The sequence below is a fragment of the Pseudopipra pipra genome, chromosome 1 (genome assembly GCF_036250125.1).
Source record: "Pseudopipra pipra isolate bDixPip1 chromosome 1, bDixPip1.hap1, whole genome shotgun sequence".
Classification (NCBI taxonomy): Eukaryota; Metazoa; Chordata; class Aves; order Passeriformes; family Pipridae; genus Pseudopipra; species Pseudopipra pipra.
Window position 1 is genome coordinate 70,656,769 of NC_087549.1, and position 16,196 is coordinate 70,672,964.

The 16,196-nt window shown below is 39.1% G+C and overlaps 1 protein-coding gene across 5 annotated transcripts in view; it reads left to right on the forward strand.

The window, feature by feature from the left end:
• GRB10 (growth factor receptor bound protein 10) overlaps positions 1–16,196 on the forward strand; it is a 145,138-nt gene that overhangs the window by 30,377 nt on the left and 98,565 nt on the right. For 4 of the 5 annotated variants that reach the window (XR_010431839.1, XM_064660344.1, XM_064660334.1 and 1 more), the window contains one exon: positions 6,095–6,192. The exons of the other annotated variant lie outside the window; for it this stretch is intronic. Coding sequence is in view for 3 of the 4 variants with exons in the window: in XM_064660344.1 (XP_064516414.1) it covers positions 6,142–6,192 (51 nt within the window). In the remaining variant the exon portion in view is untranslated. The remainder of the gene's footprint in view (positions 1–6,094; positions 6,193–16,196) is intronic. 5 annotated transcript variants of the gene reach the window in all.

Sequence of the window (16,196 nt, forward strand, 5' to 3'; positions counted from 1 at the left end):
TAGTCATTGCATTCTCTGAAGTTCACCTTGGGCCGCTTCCCTATGTATCTCCTGTCCCAGTCATGCATCTGTGGACCTGCCCTACCTCTGCATATGGCTTGCTGATGGGGTTGTCTCCTGTATGCTGCATAGTTTTTTATTTCAGTTGCTGTCTAATTAACATTTTGTTTAGACTTGGGTACAGTCTCTGTTTAGTTGCCAAGGTTCCTGCTTCAAAGCTATGGATTTAGCTGTTAAAAGGCAGAAGAAGATTTTCAGTGATTAAGGGAGAGAGTGAAACTGCAGTTTTGGAAACATTTCTAAAGTTCATTATAGATTTGGGGTTTTTTTGTTGTTGTTTTTTGTTGTTTGGGGGGGTGGTGTAGATTTTTTGTTGTTGTTGTTGTTTTGTTTTTTATTTGTTTGTTTGTTTTTAACTGGAATACTTCCTTCAGACATAAGGGCGAAAATCCTTACATATACAGGCTAAGTCCTATTTCTCTATTTTTCTCCCAGGACTTTATCTTTGCTGTCAGTGAACCTGCTCTGTCAGGAGGTGAACACAAATTCACAGACTATAAGTCTTGAGCCTTTTCAAAATTTTAAGCAGATTCAGGAAACAAAAAAATGCTGAACTGCATATATTTTATTTAATTTTATTTGGCAAGACTGGAAGTGGGATGGCATCAGCTCTTCTGTGCTTCTTCTGAAGTATATATCTGTTTTGGCTTTCAAAAGCCTGAATTGCTGTTGCCAAGATTCTTCACTTTCTGGCAAAATTACAATGGAAAGTGGCTTCCTTTACAAGGTGCAATATTTAGACTAACAGCTTAGCAATTAAGAATGGCAAAAGAGAATTATATTCCCTTTTTTTATAAGACCAGATTTTTTAGTATGGATTCGTGGGAGTGTTTGGACGTAACTGAAGTGCTTTTGATTGATGATTTATATTTTGAACAATGCTTTTCATTTTAGTGTGCAACACTCACTTGAAATTTTAGCTAGAACAATGCTTTGTTTTCAAAGATGTTCAAAGTATTTCTCTAGTTAGGCAGTTCCTCTGTATCATAGACTTGCAAATGCCTTTTGGGTATGTACGTGTAACAAAACGTGTTTGCAGATACCAACTTGTGCAAGGGAAGTGGGAAGAAATTGGGAAAGCTACAAGTATTCTTAAATATTACCTGCTGCTAATCTCAGTAGGCCATCAGGGTGTTGAGGATTGTGTCATTGAATCTTTTGTGGATGGAGAGTGATGCCTTTCTGGAGTGTTTGGGGAGGTGTTCTGGAGGAAAAAAAAACTTGTTTGAAGGGAAATTGACCAAGTATTATTTTCCAGCATGGAAAACCTGGAGACTTGGGGTGTGAGGAGGGACATTTAGAGCTGGGGAGAGAAGCAAGCATATGTTTGGACTGAGTAAATTGGGAAAGTGGTCAATAAAATGTTTGAGATGATGAATCCAGTCCTCTGAGTGCCTAGCAAAGCAATGCTGTGTTGTTCTGTGCACAGAAGGCTGCCAGTATGGTTTGAAGTCAGAGTCTTTTGGTTTTATGTTTGACAGCCTGCACTAATGAACCTCTGAGTCCTGCTGACCAAGTTATCACCTTGGGAGTGGAGGTCATCCTCAATCTTGTAAACTGACACAGTCTCCACCTGAAACCATCACCAAAAGAAGGCAACATGCTTTAGGAATCCTTATACATACTGATTACTAAAGCTACAATGAAATCTGATGGCAAACTTGTGTGCTGCCAAGGGTGTTCTAGGATCTAATCTCCTTAGTCCAGTCAGCTAAGGAACCTGATGGCACTTTCTTTTCAGCCCACATAGTTGTCATTCAGCCTTCTTTCTTGTGAGAAGTTGTGTGGATCTTGAATGCAAAAGCACATCTGGGTCCCGCAGTTTCAGTGCAGCTGGGGACATTGCTAGCTGTCAGGTCTTTCAACTACAGAAAATTCACTGGCATGCCTCATGCTGCTTGTATCCAAATTTATTTCCATTGTAGCTATGGCAATAGGAGTAGATTAGGAAGAAAGTTTCAGAGGATGGGTCCTCATGCCCTGTGTTGTAGAGGATTGCTGGATGTATCTATTTATTTGCTTCCTCTTGAAAACCTGCTTCAGTGATTCAGATATCCATATATATGTATATGTCTGTAGAAAAAAACCAGAACACTTCCCTAGGTGCTGTGAAGTAGTGGGTAGTCTGGAGCCAGGTGAGTGGCCAGTTGAGGTCTTGGACCAGCCAGATAGGGTCTTTTTTCCCTGAATCTTTAAGATGTTATATTATAAGTCAAGTAGACTTAGACAGTCCTGAAGGTAACTTAGGGGAGAATATTGTATGAACTCAGATGTTTTAAGACTTTGTTCTAGTTTCTTAAAGAAAATCCAGGTTTGGTCTGCTAAGCATCATGCTGTAGTGTGGGGAGAAATGGAACGGTGATATTTAGTTACGTTAAACCTGAGCTCTTAGAGAAAGGTCTTCAGATAGGTCAAAATTTAAGGCTATGTTGAAGCTTTTTTCCCTTCCCTGTTTCATCGTAGTTCAGTTACAGAAAGCAGAACATTACAGAAGAAAAATAATGAAATATTTAAAAGAGTATAGTATTCAACGTATTTGTTAAGTTACCTTTCATAAAAGAGCATAAATCCATTTTTCAAGAACTCTGGAGCTTGTCTTGCAACTCTGCCAGGTTAAAATATTTTTATTGTCCTTCCTCCTGTTCCCAACTAATATGCAAGCGATTGCATTTTAAAAATTATTTTTCTCTTGAATTTAAAGACTTTGACAGATGGCACATGTAGAACCTGGAAAACTTCCTGAATTGGCAGAGTGACCATACCCCTGCCATTTTCCTACCGCAGTATCTGTAGGTGCGTAGGCTGTGTCTGCTTCCAGAGTGCTGGGTGAGATACCGTTTTCTCTGCTGGGAATGTGCAGAGAGCAAGTGATAAATCAAAAAAACACACCTGGCTTAATTTACAGTTAATAAATAACATAATCTACTGGTTAGGTGGGTAATTTGATTGTGACTTAAACAACTCATTCATAGCAGCGACAACCTCCAGGATGCATACCTCCAGTGTTTTCCATGAGGGATGAATACCAATCTTTGTTTAGATTATGCGAGTTGGTTTAACACTTTTGAGAGACTGAGACATCAAAGCTATGCCTCACAATAGTCTATTCTTTAATCTAGAGAATGTCATACCAAAAATTAGTCTTATGACCTTTGAAACTTCGTTTATCATGACTGTCCTTCTTTCAGGGACTCTGTCCAAGGCAGAACTCTCAGGCCAATAACAGCACATGAAATTGCTTGGTTATGAACGCGCACGGGCTGTCTCACTCGATGTTGCATGACAGTTGTTCCCACCACTGAATGTAGTGAGTTTTGTAACAGTGATTGACTACATAGCTTGTTTTCTATTTACAATTCTTTGGAATTTCCCTCCCCCATCTAAGGCATTTTAGGAAAAGGGCAGTAACTTGGCACTTCAATACCTCTTCGCGATTTGTGCTGTTTAACTTGTGTGGAAAGAATATGTACATCTGTACGCAGCTACAATCTCTGAAGAGAAGTGCTAAAAATTATGTTTAAGGCAACAGCAAAGGAAAAGTTGATTTATTTTTTCTTTCTAAGTCCTAATGTTTATCTGTGGAACACATGAAATCAGTATACAGTTCTGTCCCTATAGAATTTATTAGTTGTTGATGTAGTACAACAGGGCCTTAGATCTTAAAGGTGAGCAAAGGCTTTTTGTATTCCTAGGGTAAGACTAGTTTGATAAACTGCTTTTAGACAGACAAAAGAGTTGTGATCTTAAATCAGTGTTAATGTGTGACTGACCAGGAATGATATCATCTAGAGATTGCTCTCCTCTGTTTCTGCAGTGTTAACAAATGAATACTCAAGAATGTAGCAGTAAAGCAAATGGTTCTTGATGAATTATGCAGTCTTGACTCCAACTATTGTTTGAGGTAATTTATGATCTTCCATTGGCATAATGGGGCTGTGGCATAAACTGCAGCACACCCTAGAGTAGACAAATTGGTCTGGTATTGTTTAGAAACATATTTAATCTATCTTGCTATAAAAGAATTGGAGCTTTTTGCTGAAACATCAAAAGACAGTATTTTGACATTCAGTCCTAAATAACCTACCATTAAAGTTGTAGCAGTTGTGCCTTTTCCTGTTTTCTAAATATTGAAGTGATAATAAACATAAAACCGTTGCAGTATAAAGCTGAATTTTTTTCCCTTATCCCTTTACATAAACTTTTTTTAGTCATGATTTGTTTAGAGGTTAATGATACAGTTCTCCTTGTTCTTGATGCATTTGACCAACTTCAGAACAGCTATTCCAGTGGCTTGCCTAATTTCACTGTACATGTGCTTACAGAAAACTGTACTTCCCAAAATGAAAAGGTTTTTAAGAGCTTTTCTTAAATTGATGCTAAATTCTCCTGGAACAAACCGGGTGATTAGACTGAAATCTGCGGATCAGTCTTAAAAACTTACTGCAAACTTTTAAGTGTGGAGAAATAGTTATGTGGCTGTAGACCACTGTTCATATTTTTGAAGACTAGCAGTAGTACAAGTTGGGTATTGTGCCTACAGAGTTAGATGTTTGAGCTGGCTTCCCTCTGCTTCATCCCCCACTGTGAATGCTGTAAGATTTTGCGTTTAAACTTTCTTCTTCCACAGCATTTACTCACCTAGAATAAACAACTTGATTTATGCAAATTGGGTTGAATAGATTTTCAGACTTGCTGTTGCCAAAAGCAGTTTCCTCCCGAGGTAATTGGCTGTATGAACTGATCACGGAAAACTGCAGAAGCCCAGTAACTACTTTCTGGAAAGGAGTTCCCAGGTGTTTGCCTGCCTTACTGATAGAAGAGGAGGCAACCATACCTCAGCCAAACTTACCCTGGAACTAGATAAAATAAAGCTTCCTTGATGAGTGCATGGTTTATGTAGACCATAGGCTGCAACTCCTCTGGGAACAGTTTTTCCAAGATATCTTTTACTCTTGTCTCTTACTTAACTGTCCCATAAATCTGGCTGGCAGCTTTGGTTTGGTGACAGTTCATGCTTAGCAGAGAGCAGGGGTAGCCTGTTTAAAACTTAAGCTTTTGTTTTGAATATATAATTAATAATAAGAGCGAACAAGACAGGAACTCACTTGTGGTAGAAGTTCTGACTCTGCTTTGCAGCCTGTTCTCTCTGCTCCAGTCACCCTTTTTTCATCTACATGGAGATGACATCACTTGTCTTAGTCTGCAGGGATGTCTCCAGTTGAATGTCAGTGGTTGGAAGAAATGCTGGACCAGCAAACAGATCTTTATATATTTATTTATTTTTGTTTATTTTTCTTTCCTTTGTTATGAGACAGCAGTTGAAATAACTGTCTTGACATTGTCTTAATACTGCCTTCTCTTTTGTCATTCTTAGTTCTTTAACCATATGTACCTCTAAATGTTTGCCAATTTCTTTTCAAGCTGTATCTGATCACAGAAGCTATGCTTAAAAGAAACACAACTCACCTTGAAAAGTTGTTGCTGATAATCACTCAGAAGAGCAAATGCAAGACTTGAATGAATTTGTATGGGGCACCCTATTTGATAGATTGTGTGAGAATAAAATCATGAGAGAAAAGGCAGGCAGGAAAGGGTAAATGTTGAAGTTGTGTAACTAGGCATTGAAGACTAATGCTGCTTAAGGATCTTAAAGATCCTATGGGTCTTTTCCTACCTAAATGATTCTATGATAAGTGACTGTCATCTTAATTAACTCAGATTTCAGTGTTTTCTTTCCACAGTTGAAAAGATAGCCTCAATTGGTGAGAGCCAATTTTTAAATGGTCGAGACAATGAAATAAAGGAGGAGCCACCCGGCCTGAGAGTAGTTATGTTGGGATTTTAAATGAAATGCCAAATTGAACGTGTTTTCTAGGCTACAGACAGCAAATGTGCAGAATTGCTACTCCCAAGTTGATGCAAATCCTCATCACCTCATCTTGCTCTTCTCGGTTTTCCCCCTCCAACTATTTTCAATAATAAGTTGATGAAATGTCTTCAGTATGGTTTCTGACAGTTTGTTTGTACTCTGCAGGTCCTGGGAAGCAGTATATGTAATTTGAAGAAAATTTGAAGGAACAAATGGCTTTAGCTGGCTGCCCAGACTCCTTTTTACATCTTCCTTATCGGATAGTAAGTTGTGAAACTGCATGTTTCTGTCAGCTTGTAGCATCATGTTGCTGTGTGTCGGTGATTGATTGTGCATTCAAAATTTTCATCAAACTGCTAATAGCTGTCTGGCAATTCTCTGGGTTTTGCTAACATTTGAGAATAGAGCCTCTGTTACCATCCAGTGTCCAAGATCTGCTGCTAAAAAAAATTGGGTCACTAATATATACTGATTAAGATTTTATATTTGTCTTCAAAAAAGCCATTTCATACTTGGGAGAAGTCAATTATTTAAAAAAAACCCGGCAAGCTACAAAATCAGTGAAATGCCTTGCACCGAAATGTATCAATGCTTGCTGAATGCTATATCTGTAGGAACAAAGGCAGAGATTTTTACAGTTGGTTAGATCCTATGCTTTTTGAGTCATTGTGCTGTATCTAAGCAGCCAATATGGCATATTACAAAGAGTATGTTTTAATAAACCCTCAGCTAACTTCAAAGGTACTATGGAAAAATGCATGTAACCGTTCCTTTTTTTTTTCCTGGGCAGTTTTAGTTGGCATAATTTTTTATGGAATGGCAAATTCTTTAGTTTGGATATGACCTTTTCTTTTTGCACTTTTTATCTCTTGTTTTCATAATGTGATTACCACCCTGAGGGTTCAGTTATGATTTTGGATCCTGTAGATACACAAATAATTAAACAGTGTCATATGACATTAAAACCTTTTCCCTTTGTCGCAAGAGAAACATTACTAGTAGTGATTCCTACAGTCATGCTACTCATTTGGAAGAAAAACAGAAACCCAAACAGAAACAACAACAAAATTCCCAAAAAAGTATAGTATTTATGCATGCTTTGTAATGTGTCAACTTACAATTTTTTTCTCTAACAGGAACCTTAAATGAGTTAAAAGTCTGATGTTAGTATATGCTGAGTTGTCAGCTGAATGTACCTTAATGCTTTTGCTGATAACAGGAAAAACATAACAGTTCCTTTATAACTGTTTTTGCAGCTATAAAAATAGAATGGACTTTGAGAAATCGGGTGTTCTGAAAATCTGTTACTATACTTGGATCTATGATTTTAAAAGAATATGTGAATAGATGTGCCTGGACTTCATAATTTTGATGCACTGTGAAATTATGCTTCCAATTCATTTAGAGCATCATCTGAGTCATGATGCAAAGCTGAGGGAGAGGAGAGCTATGTAAGAGAAACTTGACATTATATGCAGTCATTTTTGAGCTGCAAGTTCTTTAACTGAATGTCAGTCATACTTGTGAAAATAGTGTCTTTACTGGTTCATAGAAGTAAGAATGTGAATTTTCATTGTTACTTCTTTTCTCTGACAAACCCTGTAGATAATCTGCTTTAGTCTAGGGCAGTCAGCAGACTAAACGTGTCAGAGTAACATGGGTGACTTAAGATGGTGGGAAAGTGACTCATTTAATTGTGGTCATAGCTGACTGTGTATTAACTACCCTAAGTGCTTATAACCAGTTTGAAGACTAGCTTTGGAAGCCCATTCACAACTACTATGCCTTCTGTCAGAACTGAAGTTTGCATTAAAAAAAACCCTGAACATCTGTTTTTCCACCCCTACTAAATCTGACTTAGGAGCTTTCATCAAGTTGTCTTTCAAATTTGGCTGCAGTGCCAGCATTTTGTTGGTAAAGGGCTGAAAGAAGGTTAAACTAAATATGCTCTAGATTAGAGTGTAAAGTATTCTATTTTTTCGGTACATTTTCAGACTTAATAGGAATGAAAGTCTATGAAGGACATTGGTCCAGAGATCCCAGGGTTGGGACCTTAATGCTCTAACTGCAATATTAGAATAAATTGACACATCAGAGTTTGGGATTACATTCAAAACAAGAAAAATGAGAACCTGGATAAGTGAGTGTGCACTACAGAATAACCTTTGGGATGTCTTGTTGTCAGTCTACCTCTGCTCTTCATTTTTTTTTCTGGTTTTGGGGAGACGAGCAAAGTATAGAGCTCTGAAATTCTTACTGGGCTCTTTGTTTGCAACCTTTGCTGCTTTCAGAAGCTTTCAGGTCTTTTTTTTCTTTTTCTTTCTTGGGAGTTAGCACATAAACCAGTCACACTGAGTGCATTCTCCTAAAAACAATCTCTAGCTTTGTACTATCTTTCAGTGGCTTTCAGGAGCCCTTTCCAAATTCTTGAACTCTTCAATAAAAATCGGGCAGTGAGAATTGGCAATGTTTGTCTTCTGTTCCTGGAAATTCAGAACATAGTCCCAGAATTTCTCAGAAAAAATGGGATGATTTACTGTGTTTCCGTTCTTTTGCAATCTGTAGTCACAACAGTATTTATGTACAGTGACTTGAACTCTTGGGGAATATTTAGTTCTTTAACCCTTTGCATTAATCGTACAAGTCTCAGTGACATAAATAACAAAAGGATGAGTTTTTTTCTCAATTTATGAGGATAAAATTCTAAGCTGCTCTTCATCTTCTACCTTCTGCCTAATGTTTATTTTCTCATAACCAAGATGCAGGTATGACTTCAGTAATAAAGAGTTTGTTTTCAGTGAGCTGAATTCTTATTAGAGAAAGGACTTGTAGCTCGGCATAAAATGAACTATAGGTGCTTGGTCACAAATTAGGGAGAAAATGGGAACTGCTTTCTCATACGTGTACAGAGCTGTGGATTTTGGGATTGCTAGTAATCCTCTTGATCAGATAAGAGAGCAGAATATTGCACATCATACTTGAGAAGCTTTGTGCACTTCACGAGTAGGGAATTAAATAACTAGGAGAACTAATCAGAGGCTAGCTACTGTAATGAAAGCCTCTTTTAATGATGTCAGATTTGTGGATGTGAAGGTGATGTGCTGCCAGTATTACAGCTGCAATAGTGACATTCCTTTGCCTTCACCTGGAGGAACGACTAGGCACAGCTAGGTTTTCCGGGTTTTAGTATGGCAGCTTGGACCCTTGTTTTCAATATAATGATACAGTAAGTTAGGTGACACCTTTGGAGGTTGTCTGATCCAAGTCCATAGCGTATTGAGGTTATACTTATTTTCCTAGACTGCTTCATCTTGGTGAGTGTGTTTTTTTGGGAAACTTGGTTTTTTCATTTTCAGGGGTGGTTTGCTTTGACTGGGCAGTTAAAGAATAGAGGGTTTCTGTTTTAGTGAAATGGGGAAACAGCCCTTTTTGATTTGATTAAATCTCTAATTTAATTAGATAATTACATTGATGGATGCCATAATCTTCATCCTTGTGACATCAAGGTGCCTTCTGTGTGACTCAGTCTTATCTCTGCCACTGTGGAATTGAACTGTCTGTTATTTAGTGTAATATAAGTATACATGCTGCTGTCCATGTTTGCGTACATAAAATGTCTTGTCCTAAGAAAACTTCCATGAAAAAAAAGTTGATTGCAGAATTTGTCTCCAAGTAGACTTGGGAAGGGCTGTCAAGACCTATGTTTTGGCCCTCATTATTTACCTTACACTATTTGAAAATCTTCTTTTTCTTGATTATTGACAAATTGTTTATTGAGTCTGTGGAGATCTTTTTTACCAACTGTAGTAAGAAAGACATCAGGCCAAAGTGGCTCTGGTCACTCCCCTCCTCAGCTGGGCAGGGGAGATAAAATATAATGAAAGGCTTATGAGATGACGTAAGGGCAGGGAAAGATAACTTGCCAGTTACCGTCATGGGCAGAACAGACTTGACTGGGGGAAATTAATTGAATTTATTGCCAATCAAGTCAGAGTAGGGTAATGAGAAATAAAGCCAAGTCTTAAAAACACCTTTCCCCCACCGCTTCCTTCTTCCCAGGCTCAACTTCACTCCCAATTTTCTCTCCTTCCTCTCCTCCAGCAATGCAGAGGGATGGGGAATGGAAACTGCAGTCCATTATACATTGTCTCTGCTACTCTTTCCTCCTTGAGGGGAGGACTCCTCCCACTCTTCCCTTGCTCCAGCATAGGGTCCCTCCCATGGGAGACAGACCTCCGTGAACTCCAATGTGGGTCCTTCCCACTCCTGCATGGGTCCCTTCCATGGGGTGCAGTCCTTCAGGAACAGGCTACTGTGACCTGTGGGGTCACAAGTCCTGCCAGAAAATCTGCTCTAGTGTGAGCTTCTCTCCCCATGGGTCCACAGGTCCTGCCAAGACCCTGTTCCAGCACAGGCTTCACATGGGGTCACAGCCTCCTTTGTGCATCCATAGGTTCCAGCACAGGGTCCCCTGCACCACAGGCTGCAGGGGATCTCAGCTCCAGTTCCTGGAATGCCTCCTCCTACTCCTTTGTCACTGACCCTGGTTTCTTCAGGGCTGTTTAGGAATGGTACTCCCTAATTTAGTTCTCCAAAGGAGACTCTTCAAACCACACTGCCCTCCCACTCCCAATGAAGGTGGCCAGAGAGGAGAACTGGAGGCACAAAAGGCAAAAATTACAGGTTGAGATAGTAACAATTTACTGGAAACAGCAGTGAGATAAGAAAATTAACAGTAACAGCAACTATTTTAACAATAAAAGTGTATGAAAGAGAGAATGATTCACATGCAAAATGCTCAAGGAGCCTTATGCCCCTTCTCCTGGGAAGAGTCCCTTTCCCCCACCCCCAGCAACTGATATGAGGTGAAATAGAGTAACTTCCAGGTCCTAAAGGTGTCTCCTCCCTCCTGCTGCAGAAAATTAACCCTGCCCTGGCTGGAACCCAGGCACAACTGAATGGATTTTTCCCCCTCTTAAATCCAGTATCAATCATCCAGTGAAGGACTCCCTGCCCCAAGGGAGGTACTGCCACTGTTGCTCATGGCCTTGGCCTTGGCCAGTGGTGGCTCTGTCTTACAGATGGCTGATGCTGGCTCTGCCGGACATGGGGCAAGCTTCTGGCAGCTGCTTACAAAAGCCACCCCTGTAGCTCCCCCCCACTGCCGCAGCCTTGTCTTGCAAATCCAATACATGATTTTCAAGATTCAAAATAAACAGTACCTTAATTTAGTCTTATGAGGCTTAAACGTACAGGTATTCTGCTTGCATAGAATTTGTTGCAGAGTTTGGTTTTTTCGTGCTAAGAGGACAATATGGAAGGACCAGAGTGTGCAGGCAGTCTTTCAAAGTCCTTGGGCATAGCTGAGTGAAAAAACACCAGATGCATTATTGCATTGCATCATTCTTCTACATATTGCATAAAGAAAAGCTGAAATATTGCTACTGCCAATGCAGAAAGTCATCAGATTTGTGAAATATGGTGTCAGTCAACAGATCTTTTATTGACGATGCTCTTGTTTTAACAGTTTACATGTATATGGTGTAGAGGGTTGACGGACTGGAGCAGACAGAAAGTACAAAGCAGCGAGAACATTAGTGAATGTTTTTACAAGACATGTTGCCTCCAATATGAAGTTATGAAATCTGTCTCCCTGAGTACAGACTGCAAATGTTTTTTACAGATAGAGTTGATGCTGCTTGGTAGGTTTTCGTTGAAGATTAACTAAAGCTAGATTTCTAGCCTCTATTTTTCTTGGAAAGAAATCTGTTTAAAAACTTGTCCCAAAAGCAGTTGTTTTCACTAACATTGGAATAAAATTGTGGTGCTTACCTCTTAAAGAGGCCATTGGAAGTGTACTTGCCACCACTAAGATGTATCATCAGATTATTTTATATGAAGCAAAATAATGTAAAAGAAGTTTGTATCTTACACTAAGCTTATATGCAGTTGATTATGGTTTCCCTTCTTCCAAAAAATACACATCAATTATTTTTTTTTTGCTGTACCAGTTTACCTTTCTACATTTCCAGCTGAAAGCCTGTACTTACCAGTTTGCACTTCTGCTTTTGTATTCCAATTTACACGGGATTTGGTTGGCAAAACATGAAGTCTTTATATGAAGGTGAATGCAAGCAAGAAATTTCAAGTGGCTAGGTCCACATTTTTCAATTATATGAGCTTTTTCAAGCCACAAAAAAAAAAAGGGACTCAAAGCATTCTATTGGTCAATCATAGCATTTGCTACTTGTGTTACTACTAATAGTGGTCAGGAAACAACGTAGGTGTTTCAAACCAAGTGAGAAATTTAAGTAAAGAAGTTTATTTTGCATCTTTCTGTTAATAGTTTCATGCTTGAACACTAGACAACCTATCATTTAGTCTCTTGATTTAGCTCTATTTTTCATACATCTTTAAATCTACAGTTTACTGCTTTTATACTTCAGAGAAAGTTGAGGGCGATCTTATGAATATATATATATATGTATGTATATATAAAAGTACCTGAAGGGAGGGTGCAAAGAGAATGGAACCAGGCTCTTTTCAATGGTGACTAGAGGCAATGAACGCAATCTGAAACACAGGAGATTCTCTCTGAACACTGGGCAACACTCTTCCACTGTGAGGGTGACTGAGAACTCACAGGTTGCTCAGAGAGGGAGTGGAATCTCAGTCCAAAGCCATCCAGACATGGGCTCAGGCAACTGGCTGTAGGTGGCTCTGCTTGAGCAAGGAGTTGAACCAAGTGAATTCGAGATGTCTTCCAACACCAGTCATTCAGTGATCCTATGAAAATCAAAAGCAATGTGTCTCTTTAGGTTCTGACTTTTATGCAATTTTTCAGATGTCATTTCCAAATTATAAAAACATCTATGTTGATAAAACCAGACCATTTTCTGGTGTTTTCTCACAGAACTTCATGAGAACATTCTGAAGCAATGGTAACAATCAGCTTAGCAGGCTATAGCACCAAATGAAATCCTGTATATTTTTTTTAATGAATGTGGTCTTTTCCAAATGAGTAAATATTTGACAAGCTGTTTACCAACTGGTTATTTTGGAGAATTACAAGTGTTTTCATGTTAGTAACAGCTCTAACTTAAAAGAGAAGTTGATGTACCAGTCCTAAGACAGCTTCATACTTCAAATGTCTGTGTAAACATAACAGAGTAGAAACCTGAAATACAAGGGAATGGAAGCATTTTTTTAAAAAAATTGCCTTTGTTGTAATCAACTGGAATTATGTTAGTGATAGTTTGGGGGTGTGTGGTTTTAATGAACCTTTCTTCTACAGATGTTCTGTGCTCTACATATGAGTAAATAATAATCAGTGGAGATGATTTTGTTTTTCAAAGAGGAAGATAAGATTGCTGAGCATTTGGAGCTGTCACTTTTCAAGAAAGTACTGTGACTCGGAAAATTCTTAGTGCTGTTTTCCATGGCTGTTGGCTCAGAAAGGCCTTTTCTATCCTTGGAAGAGACCAATGATATAATATTGTCTTATATTAAAGTACTTCCAAGAAATGTATCTAGATACAGACCTTGCATAAAGTTATGCTCAGTACATTTTCTTGCCTTACATAGTCTAAAGGGAATCTGTTTGATCAAAGGAAGGACAATATTTCATAAGCACTTATTTAATTCCTTTTTTTAAAGTTAAAAGGGGGGGGGAGGGAACTCTTCCAAAGTACCACCCCACAGTTGAAATCCTATGATTCTGCATGAAGCTGTTTGTATGATCAACTCTGAGAGGAGAATTTTTCGGCTTCTAAAAAGAAACTGTGGGTGCAGTTTCAAAACTTTATTGTTTATGTGATGTCTCATGGCAGGGATCATTTTGTTTGTTTCTACAGCTGCAGACTTTCCATTCCTAATGCTGCAGCAAGTCCTGAACTGAAGCTGATTCAAAGAAGAATGGATAGCCTGAACTCACTGTGGCCTTGGTGCTGGATGGGCCACTGACCTTGTAAAGCTAGGGATGAATATATCAGGTCCACCTATTACTAGCTATGATTGAAAATGATCTTTACCTGCTACTTTTGCATCCTTTAAGAATTTTTCTTTCAGTTTCTAATGTGAAGGCAGCCTGAAACACTCTTTTTTTAACAGTTCTCCCTAAGTTCCCGTAGAACTCTGCTGCTTTTCAGGTGTATCTTTCATTCATATTGTTCAGATATGTTCCCTTCATGGAGATGTGGGATGGAGAGTACTACACAGAGCAAGGGCTTTGTTCTTGTGTGATTGACTTTGCTTTTTCAGGAGGGAATTTTACCGAATTGATCAGCTTTCAGGAATCCTTCATGAAGAGAGGGCCAGATTATTGGTATTAATGGCCTTTTATGCTAGATAGTATTGATATTTTAATCTGAGGCATTAAGATACAGTGTTTTTCTTTCTGGTTTTGAAAGAACAACAAGCAATCAAAAGTAGAACACAAATGTCCAGCAGAGCTCTCAGGCTTTACTGCTATTTTAAGATAGCTCTGGTCTGCGCACTGGTACGACCAGTGTGCATGCTTGAAATTCTAGCCTCTACAATGAAAAGACAAGCCCACGGGAACAGCCAGTGGTTTTGGAGCATGCTGGTCCTTTGCAAGCTGAATGTTAAACAATGACTTAAGACTCTACTACACACTGGCTGTAGCTCTTGATGTCTTACACACTGGCTCCATTTTTTGACATAACTTTGGCAAGTGGGGAACCTGGCAACCCTTCGTGCTAGAGGCCTTAGCTCTAATAAAGCGCTTTAGTTATTAGCACAAGTAAATAGTTGTCCATTTGTGCTTCATTAATGCATATTAGTCATACAGTAAATACTGTCAGCTGGCAAGTTCCCCAGAATACTGAATACTTCTGCACAGTTCAGGAGGGGGTTTCTGACAAAGTGGTGTTGGCACCTTTCTTGAAGAAGTTCTTGAACCTATTAGCGTAGGAGAGTGACAGGCCATTATTTCAGCTCACGTGGGTTTTGTAAAACTGATGCTTCAGTGGAGGCAAAGAAGTATTTTTGATGAATTTTATGCTGTTGCAGTCGATCCTTCTCAAGTTTGCAGTTAACTTTTCTACAGTCTTCAGCTATATCTGAGGCAGATTGCTTTGAGCTGTGCAAAGTACAAATGAGGTGTCTACTTTTCTAATGAAAATGGATGTTCTGAAAATCCCACAAGATTGTCCAGTATTGTAAAATTTTAACTATATATTTGAAGAACCTAGAATGTGCAGCTTGATGAAGAAACCAAAAGGCAGCACAATGATCCATGATCTATGTGTTTTGAATTCTTGAGAGATAAGGCCTTTAATATAAATGGTATAAAATTGTGAGCTGAAATGTCAGGTGTGACTTGTTTTTTGGAACAGCCAGTGTAGATTTACCAATTGCTTTTTTTTATCTTCTGTGTTCCTGGCAGTGACTTCCAGGAGGACTTGCTCCATAATCTTGGCAGAAACCAGGCAAGGTTGACCAGCTTCTGGTTCTTCATGTTGTCAACCTCACTTGTTTTGAAGAGGAATGTGTTTTTTTGCCTCTGCACTCACCAGGATCATCCTCTGATGAGTGACTTACTCTTTTGAAGATATGAGAGAGTACCTTTCAGTGGTATTGGCTAGCTTCCTTAGCACCTTCTGACACATTCTGTCTGGTCCTAGGGACTTGGTTCAGTTAGCTTGTCTGATCCATAACTTTGCTGTGAGTAATGGTTCAGTCCTCCAGATGCTGACACTGTGCTCAAAAAACTGGGAGACCTGAAGAAAAACTGAGGCAAACTGACCTAGGAAAAACTGAGGCAAAGACATCATTGATCTTTTGTGTCCTTAGCTGCTGGATCCCGTGCATAACTGAGGACGAACTAGACTAATATTAGCCATCCTTTTGTCCTTGCTTGCCTATATAAGCATTCCTTGTTTTTTCTTGTCTTCATTTGCTTGCTCCAACTCTTCTTCATGGGCACTTATCTCCATATTCTTTCTGCATAACCTCTTCCTGCTTTGACCTTCTTTGCATTATGGCATTTGAGCTGACACAGAAGTTGCCTGTCCATTCAGCTTATCTTTCTGCCATTCCCTTGTGACTTTCTGCATGCCAAAATGGACTGGTTTTGAGGTTTGAGGAGGTTGTCCTTCAAGATCAGATTGTTGCCTTGGGCACCTTGGTCCTTCAGAGCAGTCTGCCATGGGAACCTTGCAAGCAGATCTTTAAACAAGCCAAAAATCTGCTTTCCCATAGTCCAGGACTGTTGTTTTGCTAGTAATCTTGCTCTCTTTGCTCGGTC